Below are 20,581 nucleotides of genomic sequence, written 5' to 3' on the forward strand. Positions count from 1 at the left end.
TGCTGCAGTTTCTACGATGGCCACTGGGTGCTGCTGTGATTTGGTCCTGACTGAAAAGCAAACAGGAAGCGTTCAGCTCTCAGTGCGTTAAAGACTCAAAGGTTTTTATTGCCAATTGGCAGCACGTACAGGAGAATAGGAATACTGTTTCTCACCTTACTGTACAGAAGAATACAGAAAAGTAAGAGTTAAGAAAGATGAAGGACACTCAAACCTATGTACAATAATGCAATACTGCAAGTTTTTATTTAGTTATCGTCGCGCTCTGTCAGAAAAACATTATTACACTGGTACACGCTGAATTCTACCGCCAGCATGGCGTGGCTTCTGCTTGGGACGCATTGTTCTGAACAGCTGGGAGGATTTTAACCACAAATAAACGGGTTCAGAGCGACAAAGTACCAGCTGTGCTGCGGCGCTTTCCTTCAACACGGCTTTGCTCAGTGGCACCAAGTGTCCAGCAATCGAAAGCAGACCGAAGGCAGAACCATTACAGGGGTCAGAACTTGAGTGGTGGAGGTTTACAGCAAAGGAGAAAAACTATATTTGTGCAACAAACACAAAGAGGAAGTGACTGAAGTGTTTGATAAGCATTCCCTACTCTCCAGTCAGATCCTGATGCTGAGGGGAACATACCTCTTGTGTTTGCAGGTCAGCATGGCCTCGGAGATCGGACACAGGTGAGAAACAGCCGCTCCGGCCAAATACTGAGAAACCCGACTGGCTACACCCACAGGATCTGTCAGAAACAAACCACATCACATCCTGTGGTTTTTATCCTGGGTCCAAAAAACACTTGGAGAGGTTGGATTTGTGTTTGTGCGTTTGAAGAGACAGAGCTACTCTCAGCCAGAGCAGCATGCTTCAACCAGTAAATGACACAAAGAAGAGGCCAAACGACAGAGTCTCATCTCATATAAATGCTTGTTTTACTGAAACCAGCTCATTAAACTGCTGCTAAGATGTCAGGCTGCAATAATTGTGAGGAAACCTACCGAGAGGAGGCGGCTCCGGGCGTCCAAACAGCTCCCTCCAGCCGGCGTCCATGAACAAACCGCTGAACTTCCCATCCAGGGAAGACAGGTACTTGGCCAGCGGGTGGACTCCTGCAGAGAAACGCATTAGAGGAAGGTTCATGAGCCAAAACATGCTGTCCACCAGCCTAATGAGCTGCCTCACATGAACTCTACATAGCTTTAAGGAGCTCTACTCAGATCTAAAGAGAGCTGTGGATCTTTAAGCTTTCACCAGCAGCTACTGGAAACGCAGCTGGTACGAGTAAAGTTCTCACTGTGTCAGGGGAAAGGATGTAAGAAGCTTCAGGTCTTTACCCAAAACTCAACACATGAAGCACCTGCTCACTGATCCATGTCGGGGTCATTGGTCAAAAGAAGGAATGTAGGTCACTCCATCTGTAACCTGACAAATTTAAAACACTTTCTGATCAAATGTCTCTGATTTCAATACAATTTTTTATCAAGTATAAACATAGAGAGATGGAGAGTGAATGAATGAATGGTGGTGAAAATGAAAAAATAGGAAACAGAATGTAAGAAAGGGTTAGAGCACAAGTAGAAAAGTGCACTGGGTCACCAACTGCTGCACCTGCACTGGGATAAGAACAGCACCCCTATTCCCCACAGCCCACCACGGCGGGGAATAGTGGATCCAGGGCCCGCAATGACAACACCCCACAGCACCATCTGCATGCTGTGACCGGTCATCCACTCAATCGACAACAGACACATAGAAAAGGAACGAGACGGGACGGTCCGAGTCGGAGTCAAGTCTCCTCTTTGGACTTAGGTCTTGACATATCCTCTGCCAGACACTCTGAACAGGCGTCCAGGACCATGCAGCACGCATGCAGCTATCAGCAGAGATGCCTGTGCAGGGGTTTCAGGCTGGAACACCAGAACATCCTTTGTCTGGTATCCGGTTGTTCAGTCTGACGTCACTAGCCGTGTCTGGGTCTAAACTCCGCTGCAGGTCCATATATCAAACGATCACTGTGGCATTACTGAGAGTTGAAAAACTGTCTAAAGTCTTTCATCTTTAATAAAATGATCAGCGTTCTGCTCTACCAGGTGTAACAATCGAGTTTAACATCCAGGCATCCATGAAAACGGAATTTATGACATTTAACGGAGTTAGAAGTTAGCAGGGAGTTAGCTCGCTAGCTTCTATCTAAATACAATATAGCATGTCCTGACTGCGGGGTTTTGGAAACAAATTAAAACGTACAGCTCTGTTATCACTTCCAACATAAATGAAGACTGAAAACTAAACAGCAGTGACGTTTGTAGGGTTACTGAAGTTGGGCTAGCTGGTTGATGTGCTACGTGACAGCTAGCGACACAGCTATGTTAGCATAATATAAACAAGCTAACTTTTTTCCACTCGATAAAAGTTAACATGAGTGTTCTCGGTGGTCAGGAACAAATGTAATCGCATGGCAGGATGCTGTAAAAGGACCAAACTTCAGCCAGGAGAACAACTGAGATAATCCATCCACAATACGAGGTTAGTCATTCATATACTGCTGCATGGGCTGGGCTGTAGTTACATCCTAAGGTTTTAAAAACTGAGCTTAAATAAATGATTAGCGGTAATAAAAGCCGAGGGAGGTCAACAGTGATCACTGACTGTTTTAGGAGCTTTTTGAGATCAAATAGAAGAAAATACAAAACATTAAACATGTTAACAACACAAAAGCCATATTAAACGCAGACTACTTTAGGCCCGGAAGTAGGATTCGTCACGTCATCACTTAACGACCGGATTGTGTGTCAAACTGAGAGTTTTGTACTGTGTATTTGGGACATTAGTCATCGTGACTCCACATGTTTGTGTCCAGATGTTTTGACCTGGGTTGATGCACCATCGACAGCAGCTCCCTGTCCTAACACGTCTGTAGGTTGTGAAAGAAACGCATCGAGTTACACAAGCAATAATTGTATTTCCTCCAGGATGTTACAGTCACGTATAAACCTGTAATATGGAAGCTCATCAAACAGCAGCTCTGGTTTTGGATGAATGGCTTTCATCTCTAAAATAAATGCAAGCTTTTATTAGCCTCACATAAATGATAGAAATATACTGGTCCCAGCACTGTGACTTACAGGATTGGCTTTTTGGATTTAAAGGTCAGTTCTTCCAAAGTGATTTGCATATTTTTGTCTCTATCAACTCCTGCGAGGGGATCCTTTATGAACAATCTCTGTGTCTGTATTCACTGCTGCATGCACTGTGTGCTTTCAGAAGATATTTTCTAAACACCTGAATGAACAGGACGAAGGAGCCGTGAGTCCAATGAGATGTAAAAAGGCTTTGAGGAGCTGCTTTATTAAATCGTCTGTGACTTCACCTGTCCAAGCAACTGCTTTTAAACCGTCACATTAAGACTCAAAACATTATTATAGAAATAATGGTTCACTTCTCTCTGTTTTCTCCACATAGAGATGTTACTGTGGATAAAGAGAAACCATTTCTTTGTTTTAAAGCAGTTTGGTGAACACTGATTACTTTGGCACATTCACAGTAAGAGGAGCACACTTCCTGGAAACACTGACTGCTCTGGAGCATCTAAAATACGTGCCAGTCAAAACCATGACAGCTAAGATAAATAAATATAAGTCCCACATTTGAGCACACAGTAATAAAAACTTCACATTGTTAAAGAATGGTGTATTTGTCATGGTTAGCAGGGCAAACCCAAGACTCAGGCACTACTGATATGAAGGAGCTTTATTACAGTTTTTCTCAGTTGCTTTGGTGCATTTCTCATAACAGAATTAAACTTTGCACAATAGTTAGTTCAACCTCCACAACATGTAGTCGTTTTGGCACAACCTTGTGGCGGTTTCATGTTCAAGGCAAATGCCTTTGGACATGAAGCAGTTGAGTAAGTACAAATATCTAAAGAATGGTCACTTTTGACTTGCTATTCATCACTATCTCCTTGCTTTTATCATCCATCCATCCATCCATCCATTCGCTTCCGCTTATCCTTTTCAGGGTCACGGGGGGCGCTGGAGCCTATCCCAGCTGTCATAGGGCGAGAGGCGGGGTACACCCTGGACAGGTCGCCAGTCTGTCGCAGGGCTAACACACAGGGACAGACAACCATTCACACTCACATTCACACTTAGTGGCAATTTGGATTATCCAATTAACCTATCCCCACAAGCTGCATGTCTTTGGACGGTGGGAGGAAGCCGGAGTACCCGGAGGGAACCCACGCAAACACGGGGAGAACATGCAAACTCCACACAGAAAGACCCCGGCCTGATGGTGGAATTGAACTCAGGACCTTCTTGCTGTGCGGCAACAGTGCTAACCACCGTGCAATCTCCTTGCTTTTATCATGAATGTCACAATTATTTATACTTGTACCGGCTGAATAGTCATTGTGCTTACAACTAATAGTCTTCATTTCATTGCTTGTGTCAGTGCACTCAAAATTGTTGAACATCTTGTCAAACAATTTGTACACCCATTTTGAAAACCCTATTTTTAAGGAGTTTCCATGAAAATCTCCATAAATTACTTTTCTCAGGTGAACCTTATCTCACACTAATGAAAATTGGTGTGTGTTACTCTTACTTGCAACCAATGAAAAGCCTCTTCAAGGTTCAAGGTTCAAGGTTCTTTATTTGTCACATGCATAGTTATACAAGTATAACACACAGTGAAATGTAGTCTGACACGCTCCTCGACATGTGCAAAAAAATTGGGGGTGGGGGGGGGGGGGTGTAGAGAAAGAACATTATATATATATATATATATAGTATATACACTGGGTGAATGTGCAGTAGTAGCAGCCAGCAGGTGAATTCTGTACATTAATATGAATAGACATCTGACTATTTTACAGGATAGACAATATAAACATATTTAAAATTAAAGGAATTGAAATGTACATTGTGCCTTGGTTTAGTGTCTGGAAGAGTCCTGTCTCAGTCAATTATAGATGATGTGAGAGGGCGGGTGTGTGTGTTTAGGGCACGGATGGCTTGGGGATAGAAGCTCCTCTTGAGTCTCTCTGTCCTTGCCCGGAAGATGCGGAACCTTCTACCAGATTGCAGAAGTTGGAACAGTTTGTTGCCAGGATGGGACGGGTCCTTCAGTCTTCTACCCAGTCACAGGTGAATCGCGTTACAGTATCCCCTGCTCTACAAGTATATATATAATGTAAACCAGGATTGGCATGAGGTGCATACTGAATCTACAAAACTGCAGAACATGGAACGTCAGCCTTGTGGAAGAGGGGTGAGGATCGGTGGAGGACGAGGACAAAACCGGGCAAGAAGAGGCCAACCACATAGACACGTTCCTGACGAAATCAGGGCAACACTTGTGGGTCATGTGATAAACCATGGCCTCACAATGGCCGAGGCTGGTCGAAGGGTGCAGCCAAATGTTGGGAGAACTACTGTAAGTTCTATTATTCAGACATTTCGTCGGGAAAACAGGTGAGCATACTGTAATGTAGTTATTCAGCACAAACTAATTTGCTCTGCACTTTCATAGTCATACAGGAGATTTGCATTAGGACATGACCTTATAGATCTTTACATATAGACGTAGTGTAACTGAAGCGCAGACTTGGCCCAGGTGTGGCATAGTGTGCTGTGGTACAATACAGTAATGCTGTAAAGAAAGGAGTTTAGAATGATAGTCCTGTAACCATTACTGTAAGCATGTTTGCGTTTATTTATGTTTGTGTTTTTTCATCTGCATCTCAAAAAGGACTGCCAGACAACCTAGAAGAGGTGGACGAGGTCCACTTTTGACTCCACAGCAAGAGGAAAGAATTTGTGCAATGGTGGCTGCAAACAACGCTTTGAGACTGAGAGAAATACAAAGAACTGTCGTAGAAGATGACACCATCTTTGGAAATATTCAGTCAATATCAATGCCCACCATAGACGGAGTCCTCAGACGGAATGAAATGTCCATGAAGCAATTGTGCAAAGTACCATTTGAACGGAACAGTGATCGAGTGAAGGAGCTCCGTCACCAGTATGTACAGGTAAAACATGTTTGCATATGTACCTCTGTTTACTGTAAAAGTTTAGGCCATGTACTGCACTTACATTTATGCATGTTACTGTAATCCTATTCACAGTTCAAACTGTACAATCTGTTGTGCCAAATGCACCATTACAGACTTTTTTATTCTCATCCTTTGGATAGTGTATCCTGGAATTGGAGGCCAGGGAACCCCTGCACACGTTTGTATATCTTGACGAAGCTGGATTCAATCTCACAAAAGGCAGACGGCGTGGACGAAAGAGCCACCATTGATGTCCCAGGCCAACGAGGAGGAAATATTACAATGTGTGCAGCAATCTCAGAAAATGTGGTTCACACCCATATTCCTCGTATTGGTGCATACAATACACAACACCTGTTGGCTTTTCTGGACGCTCTTTATCGGGCCCTAATCCCACAAAATGAAAGGGATGATCCTGGTGACAATCGGACAATGTATGTAGTGGTTTGGGATAATGTTAGCTTCCATCACTCTGCTGTAGTCGGGCAGTGGTTTGCAGCACACAACAGGATGCTTATGGAGTTTCTTCCTCCTTACAGTCCATTCCTAAATCCAATTGAGGAGTTTTTCTCTTCCTGGAGGTGGAGGGTATATGACAGGCATCCACATACCCAAATGACCCTGCTAGCAGCTATGGATGCAGCTTGTGATGACATCACAGCAGAGTCCTGCAGAAGGTGGATTCGACACTCCAGAAGATGCTTTCCCCGATGCATCGATAGAGCTGACATTTGCTGCGATGTTGATGCAAATATGTGGGCAGACAGACGGGAGCGTCTAGATATCAATGATTGATATGCAGCAGTGTCTGTTTTTCAGGTTTTTGTTTCATGACTACTGCAGTAAGGTTTACTGTCTAAGTGAGTTTGTTTGCTGTAAAATGTTTGATTTGCTGTATTTCCCCAGTTGCACAAAGCTGTGAACAGTTTCAATTAAATATTATCAAGAGTGCAGAGGAAGTGTCTTGATTTTTCTTTACAATTTCTGGTTTTCAACATGCCGTGCATGCTGTCCAGACTTGACATGTCATTGGGAAGCACCTACAAAGAACTCCGTCACAATGAGAACATGTTCAAACCATTTGATTTTGTGACCAAAGGTGCTGGTGTGATGACTTGTAATTGTGACAGCCCTGACACTTTGATATAAGTACTTGCTTTTGATGAATATATCATCTGTTTTGATTAAGGGACTTGCTTTTGAAGCATTGACTACTTATTTTGAGCAACTGACTTTTCTTTTTGATGAAGTACCAAAGCAACTGAGAAAAACTGTAATGGAGAGTGAACATATAACAAAGGTGAGGGTGGCGGAAACAGAACTGGGAAAACTAAGCAAACGCAAACCTTGATGCAGGGAGACAGAGGATGATGCAGGGAAAGAACACACGGGGCTTAAATACTCACAGGAGTAATCGTGGGATGGGATACAGGAGGGGAACACAATGCTCCTTTCAAAACACTGCAAATTGTCACGTTTATGAATAAGTAGATTGGGTGAAATTTGGCTGACGAGACACAGACGTAAGGCTGACAACACTCACATGAGACAGAGACCTTCAGAATAAAACAGGAAACTCACAGACACAGAACCCGACAAGACACTGAACTTAACAGATTCACGAGCAGACGGTGAGTGACACCACACAGACAGAGGGAACACAGAGAAGTGTGAGCACAGAACAGAAGCCAAACAAATGGCAAACCTCAACAAAAGACATAACAGAATAAACAAGAACATCGAATAATATAAAGAAATACAAAATGCTGAGTCGTCACACTCAGGGCCGTGACAGTATTCCTGAATGATATATATTTAATAAATCTGCAAACTAACAACTGCACAATACTTGTTACAATTAAATTATTTGTAACAAAAATGAAGAAAATGTCATTTTCACCCAACTTTTATGCTGAACAAATACAAAAACCAAATGATCAGTAGATATAGAACAAATACTGGCGTCTCCAGACGGTACTCTCATCGCAACTGAGACAATGATTTAGTGAAATGTGTGTATGTTTCGTGTGTGTGTGTGTGTGTGTGTGTGTGTGTGTGTGTGTGTGATAGGCGCACCAATAGGGATGATGAGAAAGCGGATGTAGCTCAACCAATCAGACGTCTTGCTGGCCAGCTGCTCGACGAAGCAGCAGAGCACTGTGGTCAGGTAGCTCTGATCTCCTCCCACTGCCACCTTCATGGTGGGCGGAGTCTGCGAGTTGCAGTTACAGCTGCAGAAACGGATTCAGGTCAGAGAGAATATATATTCATACATATATGTATGCAAACTTGTTTATAATCAAATGAATTTTTTGACGTAAGTATGCAGGACAGGATTCAGAGCTCAGCCAGATTCAAACACTGATGTCTGTGCAGAATAAAAGTACGGATGTTCTTACAATCTCTGGATGCGTCCGATGATGGCGCTGAAGGCGGCCTGAACATCAGCCGTTGAAACAGTGCAGACGATTGGCTGATCGAAGAGAACCTCAGAGAGATACTAAGGAGGGACAGCGCAGACACAAAGACACGTTGGGCTCTGAACGATCATAGAAACTGAACTCAGCTTGATTCAAACCCCTGAAAGACAGAAAAAGGATGCGTACCTGTCCCTGCCAGTCTGTGGTGTTGATCAGGATAATGGAGTCAGGTATCTGATCATCAGAGAACAGGATGTGGTTCAGCTGATCCAAAACCGACTTTCTAGCTACCTAAAAACAAGCACCAGTCTTTAGTATCAGATATGAAGTACTGCAGTTCCTCTAGTGCCCACTTGAGGCCCCAAACGTGAATCGGTACAGCGACTGTGTCTATCTTTCACTTGGAGATAAGTTATCTGAATTTCAGTAGGGGGGGCCAGACCTCAAACACCCCCCTCCTGGTTCGCTGTCTATCTGTGACCGCCCCTGCACTTTAAACTGTGTTTTCTCGTTTTGGTGCCCGACCAACATCCTTTTTTCAATTCATTCACTTCTCATTAGTAAATGCACATCTGCCCAGCCCGGAAGCTAACACCAGTCTCCTCTGAGGGCCCCAAAACGGAGCCTCAATTCATCCTCACGCCATCCGCCATTATCACGAGAAACGGCGTGACAACAGGATGTGGTCCCAGCTAAAGAAATACAGGTAAGACAGACAGTTCACTCTGACCCTGAACCTGAATCTGACCCTCTGCAGGCCATCAAACAACACGGCATCCTTTCATTCCTAACATGTTACTCGTCGACATCAGAGATATCCAGCACGATCTTTCCCATTGAGACCTGACGTGTTTCAAAGTGTTACATTTCTGAGAGCAGTGTACACATCTGCAATTTTCTGTATGGATGAAAAGGAGGCGGATGGCACAGTGACGTCGCACACACACACAGATAATGAGGTGACGGCATGCAGCATCAGTGATTTTAACACCAAAACAGGAGCAACACTGACACCTGGTGGTGGAACATGTTCCTGCTGACACTAAGGCCCCTTTTCCATTAGTGCCTGCGTGGATCGACTGGGCACCACTCGACTGGAATTGACTGGTTTTCCACTACAATCCAGTACTCAGGTACTCAGCTCAAGGGTTGTCAGGTCCTGTGTGGGGTGATGGAGCACCTCTTCAACCTGAACCTGAGGCTGGGGAGAGTCCCACAGCTCCCACATGGATCCTGGACTACCTCCCCGACCGACCACAGTATGTGAGGACTCAGGCCTGTGTGTCGGACAGGGTCGTCTGCAGTACAGGGCCCCACGGGGAACGGTTCTGGCTCCGTTCCTCTTCACCATCTACACTGCGGACGTCTCCCACAACTCCACCCACTGCTTCCTGCAGAAGTTCTCTGACGACTGCAGGCGGCCCATCACTGATGGGGACGACAAGGATACAGAGGACTGACCCAGGACTTTGTGGACTGGTGCCAGCCGAACTACCTCCAGATCAACACCAGTAAAACCAAGGAGCTGGTGGTAGACTTCCACAGGCACAAACATCCCCCACTGCAACCACTGAACGAACATCCAAGTTATGGACATCGGAGGTCTTTCCTTCCGTCAGCTGTCAGACTCTACAACAAAGACTTTACAGATGACCACACACGTGGAGACAGACACACACATCCCATACACAATGGTAACTTTCGCCCTGTATCCCTGATGTGCAATATTACCAAGTGCAATTGGTAGCATGCAGGCTGATGACATCACATTTTAGTCTCTGCTCGGATCACCTTTCCCGGCTGAGAAGGTGCTAAAAATCGATCCGACTAGCTACTAATAAAAAGAGGCTTAAACCCCTGGAACTGACGCTTTCTCACCTGTGGAGCAGGTATCCTGCAATCAGACGATGTCCCACTGTCGATGCTGCTCATTCGGTCCATGCCTCTCGAGTTCTGTCTGTCCTTCATAGCGATGATCCACGTGTGGCGAGACGACTGACTTCCCGTGTTACTGCAGGAGGAGCACACAGGTGTATGAGGCGTTTTTACACAGCTGTTCATACCTGTAGGAGCTCAAACATTACGTGTGTGTGTGTGTATACCTTGGTGACATGTGTGTCTGAGACTCTGTTTTACATAGTTTGGCAGCTGGGCCTGTGTCTGTTCCCATGGCAACATCATCTTCCGGTTTCTGTGGAAAACAAGAAGAAGAACTTTATCTGTCCATGAAGCCAGATAACACACACCAATGAGTTAAACTGCAGGAATGTCTTAAAGACATAAAGACCTGGATGGCCGCTAACTTTCTGCTTCTTAATTCAGATCAAACTGAGGTTATTGTACTCGGCCCTGAAAAGCTTAGAAATATGGTATCTAAGCAGATTCTTACTCTGGGTGGCATTACCTTGGCCTCCAGTAACGCTGTGAGGAACCTTGGAGTCATTTTTGACCAGGACATGTCCTTCAACGCACATATTAAACAAATATGTAGGACACATGTTGTCACTGTCAGAGCTTCATTACTTGAGTTAACGGCTTGATGGCTCGTAAACTCTTACGTGAGCTCGTCTTGGAGTAGAAGATGGAGAGGGGGTGCTCGGCTGATTAATTTACTTTGGGTAAGGTAGCGATAACGACTGTGTTGATTTCTGAAACAAAGAGAGGTGATGGTGAGCAGTCTTGGAAGGGCTGGTTGAACTGAAAGCCTTCGCTTGGAGAGTTGTTTTGAATTCTGTGTCAAGGGGGGAGGGTTTAAATGATGCTAGTGATTCAAGACTCAAGATTCTTTATTCGTCACATACATAGTTATACAAGTACATGTGGTGAGTAAAGAAGGTTGAATCTTGAATCACTAGCATCATGTGGAAGCACATGAGAAGTGAAGGGATGCCTTGAGGAATTTTGTGCACGACGGAGTTCAGATAAAAGGAGATGGATCGACGTAGCAGACCGGATTATTGGCTGGCAAGAAAAATGCTAGAAGGTTTTCCAGAGCAGCATTTGGTCTCTTTGAAGCGCCGCCATGACATTCAGAGTGTTTGCGTTTCTTGGATTGCTGGGAGGGAAACTGATGAAGCAGAGCTGTGTAGTCCTTCATCTGAGGTGCTGACGGACGCGATTGTAAGCAAATGGAAGGGTGAGTAAGATTATGTTACTCGTGTAAGATAAGCTGTGTTAAAGACTTTCTCGAAAGGTGTTTCCACGAAAACAAGAACAGACAAGTTGTAGAGCTGGGGATGTGTATATAGACAAGAACTGGAAGGGGCGTGTTTGGAGGCGTGGCCCCGCTCCTGAAATTCAGATCATTTATTTCCAATTATTATTAATCTCTGTCTCTCTTCCACAGCATGTCTTTATCCTGTCTTCCTTCTCTCATCCCAACCAATCACAGCAGATGGCCCCGCCCCTCCCTGAGCCTGGTTCTGCTGGAGGTTTCTTCCTGTTAAAAGGGAGTTTTTCCTCCCCAATGTCACCAAAGTGCTTGCTTACGGAGACCCGCGAGGGACATGGGAGGAAGAAAAATGAAGATGAACTTTGAGCTGGTGGGTAAGACGTCTCTGAAAACGTCGGAGCACTTTTGCAAATATAGACAGATATTTGAAGTTTACACAGCCCGAAAATATCTTACAAGTTTATTTTGTGACCATTTGTGAGTGATAAGAGTAATATTAAAACTAAGTAGCTGCTGCCATTGTTGGAAAGGATAGGTTGGGCCACGAAGGATGCATTTGGAGCAGCCTTCGAATTGGGACTGCCTTCGTCGCCTGGCTCGTCACCTATCCCAGAATTCATAGCGCGGCCCAGTCAATTCCAGTTCCCAACAATGGCAGCAGCTACTTAGTTTAAATATTACTATTATCACTCACAAATGGTCACAAAATAAATGTGTAGCATATTTTCAGGCGAGAATGCAGCTGTGTAAACTTCAAATATCTGCTCGCTTTATCAAGACACCACATATTTGCAAAAGTGCTCCGACGTTTTCGGAGACGTCTGTTACCCACCAGTTTGATGTTTTGCGAGATCTCGCAAAAGTTTTGCAAAAGTTTACCTTCATTTTTTTCCTGCCATGTCCCTTGCAGGGCTCCGTACTTGCTCATAGGGGGTCATATGATTGATGGGTTTTTCTCTGCATGGATTATCGTAGGCTCTACCTTACAATATAAAGAACCTTGAGACGACTGCTGTAGTGATTTCTAGGGATAAAATTGAATTGAATATAACAAGTGTGTGTGTCTTTGTGTGTGTGTGTTTCAGATTCACCCTCGGCCCGGTCTCCTCTCCTTTCACCTCCTCAGAGTCTCCTCGTAGATCTGCCGCCTGTGTAACAACAGCAGGATGCAGTTACACAGCTTGATCTGCAGGGGGCGACACAGCTTCTAAAGCTGCATCCATCATACACCGATGTCTCCTGACAGGAGCTTCAGGTTCTGGATGTTCACATGATGATGCTGTGTTTCACTCACGGCTGCAGTCCGTTCTCTCTGCTGACTCCCGATCTCAGTCTGAGAGCTCGACTGAGAGACGCCCTCGAAGAACGGCCTGCGGGTGGAAAACAGCCAGCATAGTCACCACCTCACACCTCAGATAGACTCAGAATTGCGATGGGACACTAAAAACACACAAATATGTTTGACTAACATTTTGACTGGAGGTCAAACTTTCTGTCCAGCTTGACGAGCTGTGAACGCAGACAGGTGTGTTTCAGGCTCACCTGAGCTTGGGTTTGGGAGTGCTCTGGATGCTGTCGTTGTCGTCCAGCTCAGGGCCGCTGTCGCTCGGGTTGTAAACTTCCAGGCTGTCGTACAGGAGGTCCAGGTTCTCCTTGGCCTCCTGACTCTGACCCACGGGGTCCGAGTCCAGAACCTGCAGGAAACGAGCCAATTGGGGTCACGAAACAGAGGTCCTACTTTTTACAACTCATGTCCTACAAACCAGGTTATGGTTTTATTTTCACTGATGTCAGCAGCAAAGCTGTGTTTGATTCAGTTACTCAGTCGACAATAAAAAGTCTTTTTCAACTCTGATCCTGGGTTCTTCACTCAGTATTGTTACTGAAGGATTTTCTGACAAAATATCGAGCTGGAAACGTCAAGAAGAACCAGTACAAGGACGCTGACAGCAGTTCTGATGAAGTCCAAGGAAGCAGAGAGCTGATCCTGAGGACACCAAACCAGAAACCCTGCACAACTTAACTGTTCCTACAAAGTTCTAACCAGAACGGGCGACTGTCACCGGGACACCAGTTTAAAATAAACAGCTCTACCTGAAGTTCCTCCAGATGGAGTTTGAAGGTAATGAAGGTGAGTACCAACCTCATCACTGACTTTGAATCTCTTTAGCAGAGCCACAAACTTCTGCTTAAAGTTCGGCTGCTGAATGACAGAAAACAGAAGAAAAGTGAAAAAGACAGCTTCGGCCCCTCAACCATCAGCTGCTCTGATTGGTCCTTACCTGAGTCAGCGAGGATGTTCGCATCATTTTCCTGTGAGACGTCTTAATCTTTCCCCGGACATCCTCGTCATCATCAAACATGTCCTGAGGGGAAAAAAGAGGCTCATCGAGCATTTGTTTCAGTGAAATCCTCCACAAATGCTCAAAGTGAAAGTCGTGGTTTCATAGCCTGCGCACAAAATACAATAATCAGAAAAAGAGAGCAGCGTGGACCCACTGTTGCTCCTCTCGTACACCTGTTGTTGATTTCATGAACACCAAAGCCTCTGTTACTGAACCACATCCATATCCCCGAAGTTTAACTGACTTCATGCTGTACCCAGAGCTGCTTTATAAGATATAAAGGTGAGGTCACCTGAGGCAAGACTGCGTCGTCACTTCCTTCCTGTTCAGAGGAGAAGCTGTCGTCATCGTCCTCCCAGTAGTTCTCCACATCAGGAGAGCGGTCTGTTTGCACACACACACACACACACACACACACACACACACACACACACACACACACACACACACACACACACACACACACACACACACACACACCATTTTCTGTGAACAGGTGACCTGATGTGTGTTTCATTTACAGAGTGATGTCACAGCTCTCAGCAGTGACATCATCACAGACTGCTGTGAGTGTGTGTGTACATTTGAAAACTGGGATGTTACAATACTGATGGGGACAAAGTGCCCGTCCCCACGAGCCACAGTTAGGCGATGGTGAGGGTGAGGGGCTCGGGAAAACATTGTGTCAGCTAGGTGTCCTCACTAAGATATGAAAACAAAAATGTGTGTGTTGTGCCTTTACATGTACTCTATTACTCTATGTCTGACCAATCAGTAGCCAGTTTATAACAAGTACCTGATGCAGGGATGGTCAGACTCTCTGTCCTCCTACCTGAGGCCTTGCCCTTGTTGCCATGGTGACCAGTTGTGTCCTCTATTTCTATTGGATGGCTGCAGAGAGTATGAATGCTCAGTTCCGCCGCACGCACAGAAGCATCCTTCAGGTTGCTATGGAGACCGAGTATGTGGGCACCATCTGTTGGACGCTGCATCACCTGGGACACACACACATTTTTAAACTTTTCCGTCCCATCTCACAGATCTGACGACGGCTGCTGGAGAAACAAAATCTTGTGGTGTAATTTTGCTGACGGGGAGATCTTTGAGCTAAACGTGCTACACGCTGTGGCGAGAGTTCCCGATGCAGCAGAGCTTCCTGTCGTACCTCGGCCATGTTGACAACACCCACTGCGAGGGTTTTGTAGCCCAGGATGGTTCGGTTCTTGTACCTCTTCCTCCTCTGCAACATCACATGCAGACGGTTCACATCTCGCTTCAGGAAGTGAAGATACTGCATACACACACAATTTTACATCAGAGACAGGGGGCAGTGTGCGATCTGTGTGGTTCTTCATGCTGAGAAGGGAATTTTTGTTAAATGTGCAACCTGCAGGGAGAAGGTGAGCTCCAGGTCTGTTTCCATGAGGCCGTCGGGAGGAGGAAGGTACTCGTTGGATCTCAACGTCCGCTTAGAGCCCTGAGACACAGATCCAGGGTCAGATCGACAGCACAGGTGAGTGTCAGGCCGGCGACTGCCAGAATCTCACCTGGATTTTTACAGCGATGATGACGGAGCTGAGCTCTCTGTCCAGCTCCCTCAGAACCTTCAGCTTCTTCACGGTCAGAATGCAGAGCCTGCAGAGCACAGCAAACAGGAAGCAGCTTCACTGTCAACACAAACAGCAGCAAGTGTGAACAGACTGACAGCCTACAGACGAGATCACAGCACAAGTCTGATCAGCACCTGCAGCTAAACTTACTCCAGCTTCAAAGTCGGTGGAAACTCAGCAACTAAAGTTTCAGCAGATTATTACGGGCAAGCAGTTTGAAGACAATCACAAGCAATTCCTCTTGCCAACCGTCTGCATGTTGGTCTTCACTACATCCATGAACCTCCTCTGAGGTCTTCCTCTTCTCATCCTGCCTGGCAGCTCTGTCTTCATTATCCTTTGTCCAACATCCACCCTCCCTCCTCTCTCAGCCTCAGCTCCATCTGATTGGCTCACGTCCGTCCTGCTCGGCCTCCTGTCTGTCACACTAGCGCCTCTCTCTGTCCACGTGGAGATGAAAGCTAGTCTGTTTTTTTTCTTCTAAATTAGCTGCTAAAGCTTTAGATGGTTTCCAACACAAGTTTTTTTATTTCGCCTCTGTCAGTGCGCCCCAGGGTGGCTGTGGCTACAATGTAGCTGCCATCACCAGTGTGTGAATGTGTGTGTGGATGGGTGAATGACTGAATGTGTGAAGCGCTTTGGGGTCCTTAGGGACTAGTAAAGCGCTGTACAAACACGGGCCATTTACCATACTTAATCTGTTGCTCCCCAAAAGGCCCCTCCCTTCTTATTGCCGTTGTCCAGAAGCCATCAGAGGGGCAGCAGCCAAAGTGTGTTTGCTAAGAAAACAAACTGAAAACAGAATCAGTTCTTGGCTGAAAGCCTCTCAAATGCATCCAAGGATGCATCGGAGAGCAACATGGGGCTGCCCAAGGAAATTTGGCAGGGGATCGAACCACCAACCTGCTCAACCACCTGAGCTACAGACACCCCAGAAAATATCAGTAATTATCAGTAAATATCACACTCTGGGGCTGATTATCGAGGTTTTTATGCTGGAATGAAATAAATTTGTGACTCTGCTGACTAAAAAAAATCATGAAGGACAAAAAAGCATCTTAAACTGAGCATCCAGAGCCGTGTGATTCACCTCACCTTCATTTATCTCCTTCTTTTACACTCTGGCCATGTTTGACCCGGAGATCCATCACTTCAAATATTCCAGTCGTGTATTCCTGACGCATCGTGGAGGCGGGGCCTGTTTAACCTCCTCAGCTTCCCTTCAGCAGTGAGGTGGACGTGTTTAATAGAGCTGAGTCCTGAGGGAGCTGAGTGTGAGAGGCTGACCTCCTGAGACCTCATTACTGCGAGGTCATGCTGGGACTCGTCCTGTAGGCTGCAGCTTCCTGTCAACGCTGGCCAGCAGGAGCTAATCCTGCTAATCCTGCTAACAGTGCCACCTGAGCTCTGATCCGCCCTCCCGAGGACAGAAGGCTGGCTCTGCTGCTGAGGACGAAGATTCACACATTTCCTTCTCATTCGTGCAAAGACAGTGATGTGTAACACCAAATCTGATACACGGCCACTGTTTGCCACGTAGGCGGTGAAAAATAGATCCAAACTTTGTGTGAAGGATAGCTTCTGTTTTTAATGTGCCTGTGTGGGTGGATGACTTGTTTGTTTCGTGTGTTTTACCCTCACTTTCCACTTATTTGGTGCGTTAAGCTTTAGCCTACGACTGTTGTACATAAAACTGACAGTGACGCTCTCAGCTCCTGAAAAACGTCAGCCTCGACAGAGGGCACGCGCCAGCACAGGCCCCAGTCTGTAACAGGTTACTTGTCCTTCTACGTTCACATGCCGACCTGATGGTGGCGCTGTTATCTTTGATCAGATGCTTAAACTCAGGCACAGCGATGAGGGTCACTGTAACAGAGCAGCGTGATGATGAGGAGAGTTCATCATTTAAAAGCTGCTCTGCATGAAGACAAACACATCGATCGCTCTCATCTCGAGATTCAAGATCCTTTATTGGTCACATGCATAGTTATGCGAGTTCAACACGCAGGAAATGAGTTTTAAACCAAACAGCTCTGTGTGGGAAAACCTCTGAATTAACCCACAAATTTCTCACTTGGCTCCACATCGTCAGTTTTCCAGGACAAAGCTCCAGTTCATGAATCTGGAGATCTGGAGAAAATTTTGATGGAGGCTCCGCAAGTCTTTACTCCAGACTGACCTCAGAACAGCGGAGCAGTGAGGCCAGGCTGCAGTGACTGTGATCACTGACTGATCTGGGTTCAGTCGGTGTTGGAGTGTTGATCACTCTGATGAGACCGCGGAGTTTAATATCTGCCGAGATAATGAAGAAGATTTCCTTTAAAATCATTATTTCAGGTATTATTTGCACCTGTTTGGAGGTGATGCATGACTTGCTTTAATCTTCGCTGCTTCCTGAGTCAACAGGACATTTAAGAGGATTAACACTGACTGCTTGGCTTCCTTAACCCCTGCACGAACATGTTGCTAATCTGCCCGGAAACAGGCAGGTGGCGATCAGAGAGAACGAACGCTAATCGGCTGTCATCAGGAATTTTTGTCCACTTCTAATTGGCTGCTGAAAGCTGATGTAATCACTGAGGTCATGACCTTGCAGGTGTCTCTGGTCTTAACACCGCTGATAAGCCAGAACCAGGTGAAACCCCTGAGCATTGCGGGACAGTGAGGAGGAGCAGCTTCACTTTGAACCACCGACAGTTTACATCAGATCAACTCGACAGGAGATTGATCTGATTCATGATCTGAGCGTCCTTTATGAGAGTGTAAAGGACGCTCCGGTGTCTCCTCTGCCAAAGGAAGTAATAAAGGAAGCACTGAAGCTGATCTGACTTCAAGTTGACGTCAGGAAGTCTGAAACCATCCTGTCATCCTGTGGATGAACTGCTGAATGACAGCAGGCACAGCCCTGCTCTCCCTTCTGTTGCACCTGATCAGTTTAAAAGGAGAGTTTCACGTTACTGTGCAAACACGGTGTTTTACAACCATCACCGACAAAACAACTGGACGGGCTTCACCTGCACGCATCAGCAGGTTGAAGGGCATCAGTCTTAATAATAAGGTATACAGCACAATGCCAGGGTGTGTGCGATCATAAAACACCCACAGACCTCTGAGAAACTCACACTGCCAATTCAGGTTTAACAAACTGCAGACAGAACAGCTCTCAGCAGCAGCAGGATCCCTGTGAGCGTCCACAGTCACACGCTGTACAAACACCTCTGACTGGACTGAAACTAAAAATGAACACAAACTAAAACAACAGGAACCAAGTCTGGACTTCTGCATGAGCAGGTTCATGGAAATGATAAAGATCATCATTCATCAGTAATTACAGGCACAGAGGCTCGAGTTCCCCAGACTCACCTGAACGCACCTGCTGCATCTTTACTGATCACACATGAAAACATTTACACACACACAGAACAAACAGGTGCTGTGTAGAAGCCCGTCGTCCTCTCCTATCTGCCCGGGCATCGATCCTCTTACCTGGGCACGCAGCTCGGGGAGGACCGGTCGATCTCCCAGGTAGCGAAAAGGTTCATGGGCACCGGGCCGCGACCGTCTGGCTCCCCGGCAGCCTCGGTCCCCGCTGACGTGTCGGTGGACCACCGGAGTCCTCCTCGGTCCACAGCCGCCGCCATCGTTTCCTCTCCCGGTCGGCAGTCTCTGCGATGCCGTGAGCTGATCCTCCAGCCCGGCTACCAGTAAGGGCGGGGCTGAGAGCCGGGGGAGGGGGGGCTGATCCAAGAGCAGACACAGCAGAGCTGCTCAGCACATCCTGGTGAGGAGACACCTCCGTCTCTTCTTCTGGGTTTCCAGCAGAGCGAGCCCTCCACTCCTCAGCTCCACCTTCAGCATTCATGCTCAGAGAATCCAGGCATGAAATAAAAATGTCCCACTTCAGCTAATCCAAAATGCTGCAGCAAGAGTCCTGTCAGGGACTAGAAAGAGAGCAGATTTCTCCTGTTTTGGCTTCCTGTTAAATCCAGAATTCAAAATCCTGCTCCTCACATACAAGGTCTTAAATAATCAGGCCCCATCTTATCTTAATGACCTTGTAGTACCATATCACCCTATTAGAGCACTTGGCTCTCGCTCTGCAGGCCTACTTGTTGTTCCTAGAGTATTTAAAAGTAGAATGGGAGGCAGAGCCTTCAGTTTTCAGGCCCCTCTTCTGTGGAACCAGCTTCCAGTTTGGATTCAGGAGACAGACACTATCTCTACTTTCAAGATTAGGCTTCAAACTTTCCTCTTTGCTAAAGCATATAGTTAGGGCTGGACCAGGTGACCCTGAATCCTCCCTTAGTTATGCTGCAATAGACATAGGCTGCCGGGGGATTCCCATGATGCACTGGGTGTTTCTTCTTCACTCACTATGTGTTAACAGACCTCTCTGCATTGAATCATATCTGTTATTACTACAGCCTGTACATACTTATAGTTATAGAATATTCACAACATACTTCATACCGTGTACATTATAACATACCATAATAGACCCATTTCTGTAATATACTCACATATCTATATTATTGCTAATATATATTGTAATATATCTATATCACTAAAGCACTTCTGGATGGATGCAAACTGCATTTCGTTGCCCTGTACCTGTGCATGTGCAATGACAATAAAGTTGAATTCTATTCTATTCTATTCTATTCTATTCTATTATTAACCTCTGTCTCTCTTCCACAGCATGTCTTTATCCTGTCTTCCTTCTCTCACCCCAACCAATCACAGCAGATGGCCCCGCCCCTCCCTGAGCCTGGTTCTGCTGGAGTTTTCTTCCTGTTAAAAGGGAGTTTTTCCTTCCCACTGTCACCAAAGTGCTGCTCATAGGGGGTCATATGACTGTTGGGTTTTTCTCTGTATGTGTTATTGTAGGGTCTCCCTTACAATATAAAGCGCCTTGAGGCGACTGTTGTGATTTGGCGCTGTGTAAATAAAGTTGAATTGAATTGAAATGTTAGCTA

The 20,581-nt window shown here is 45.9% G+C and overlaps 1 protein-coding gene across 3 annotated transcripts in view; it reads right to left on the bottom strand.

Annotated features, from left to right (window-relative positions):
- The window catches only part of LOC113023455 (phosphofurin acidic cluster sorting protein 1-like), a 24,565-nt gene extending 5,147 nt beyond the window's left edge, over window positions 1–19,418 (bottom strand). The window contains exons 1-18 of one of the 3 annotated variants that reach the window (XM_026169464.1): window positions 19,092–19,418; window positions 15,543–15,630; window positions 15,383–15,472; window positions 15,161–15,286; window positions 14,840–14,990; window positions 14,288–14,379; window positions 13,933–14,016; window positions 13,794–13,853; window positions 13,193–13,344; window positions 12,945–13,020; window positions 12,742–12,798; window positions 10,581–10,669; window positions 10,357–10,489; window positions 8,665–8,769; window positions 8,458–8,558; window positions 8,135–8,289; window positions 996–1,106; window positions 637–739 (exon numbers count right to left, since the gene is read on the bottom strand). In XM_026169464.1, the coding sequence (XP_026025249.1) occupies window positions 637–739; window positions 996–1,106; window positions 8,135–8,289; window positions 8,458–8,558; window positions 8,665–8,769; window positions 10,357–10,489; window positions 10,581–10,669; window positions 12,742–12,798; window positions 12,945–13,020; window positions 13,193–13,344; window positions 13,794–13,853; window positions 13,933–14,016; window positions 14,288–14,379; window positions 14,840–14,990; window positions 15,161–15,286; window positions 15,383–15,472; window positions 15,543–15,630; window positions 19,092–19,246 (1,928 nt within the window). In that variant the 5' untranslated portion in view covers window positions 19,247–19,418. Of the gene's footprint in view, window positions 1–636; window positions 740–995; window positions 1,107–8,134; window positions 8,290–8,457; window positions 8,559–8,664; window positions 8,770–10,356; window positions 10,490–10,580; window positions 10,670–12,741; window positions 12,799–12,944; window positions 13,021–13,192; window positions 13,345–13,793; window positions 13,854–13,932; window positions 14,017–14,287; window positions 14,380–14,827; window positions 14,991–15,160; window positions 15,287–15,382; window positions 15,473–15,542; window positions 15,631–19,091 lie in introns of all 3 variants that reach the window. The other 2 variants (XM_026169463.1, XM_026169462.1) reach the window with 2 other exon arrangements.
- Window positions 19,419–20,581: the final 1,163 nt, after the last annotated feature.

This window comes from Astatotilapia calliptera, chromosome 6 (assembly GCF_900246225.1).
Source record: "Astatotilapia calliptera chromosome 6, fAstCal1.2, whole genome shotgun sequence".
Taxonomy (NCBI): domain Eukaryota; kingdom Metazoa; phylum Chordata; class Actinopteri; order Cichliformes; family Cichlidae; genus Astatotilapia; species Astatotilapia calliptera.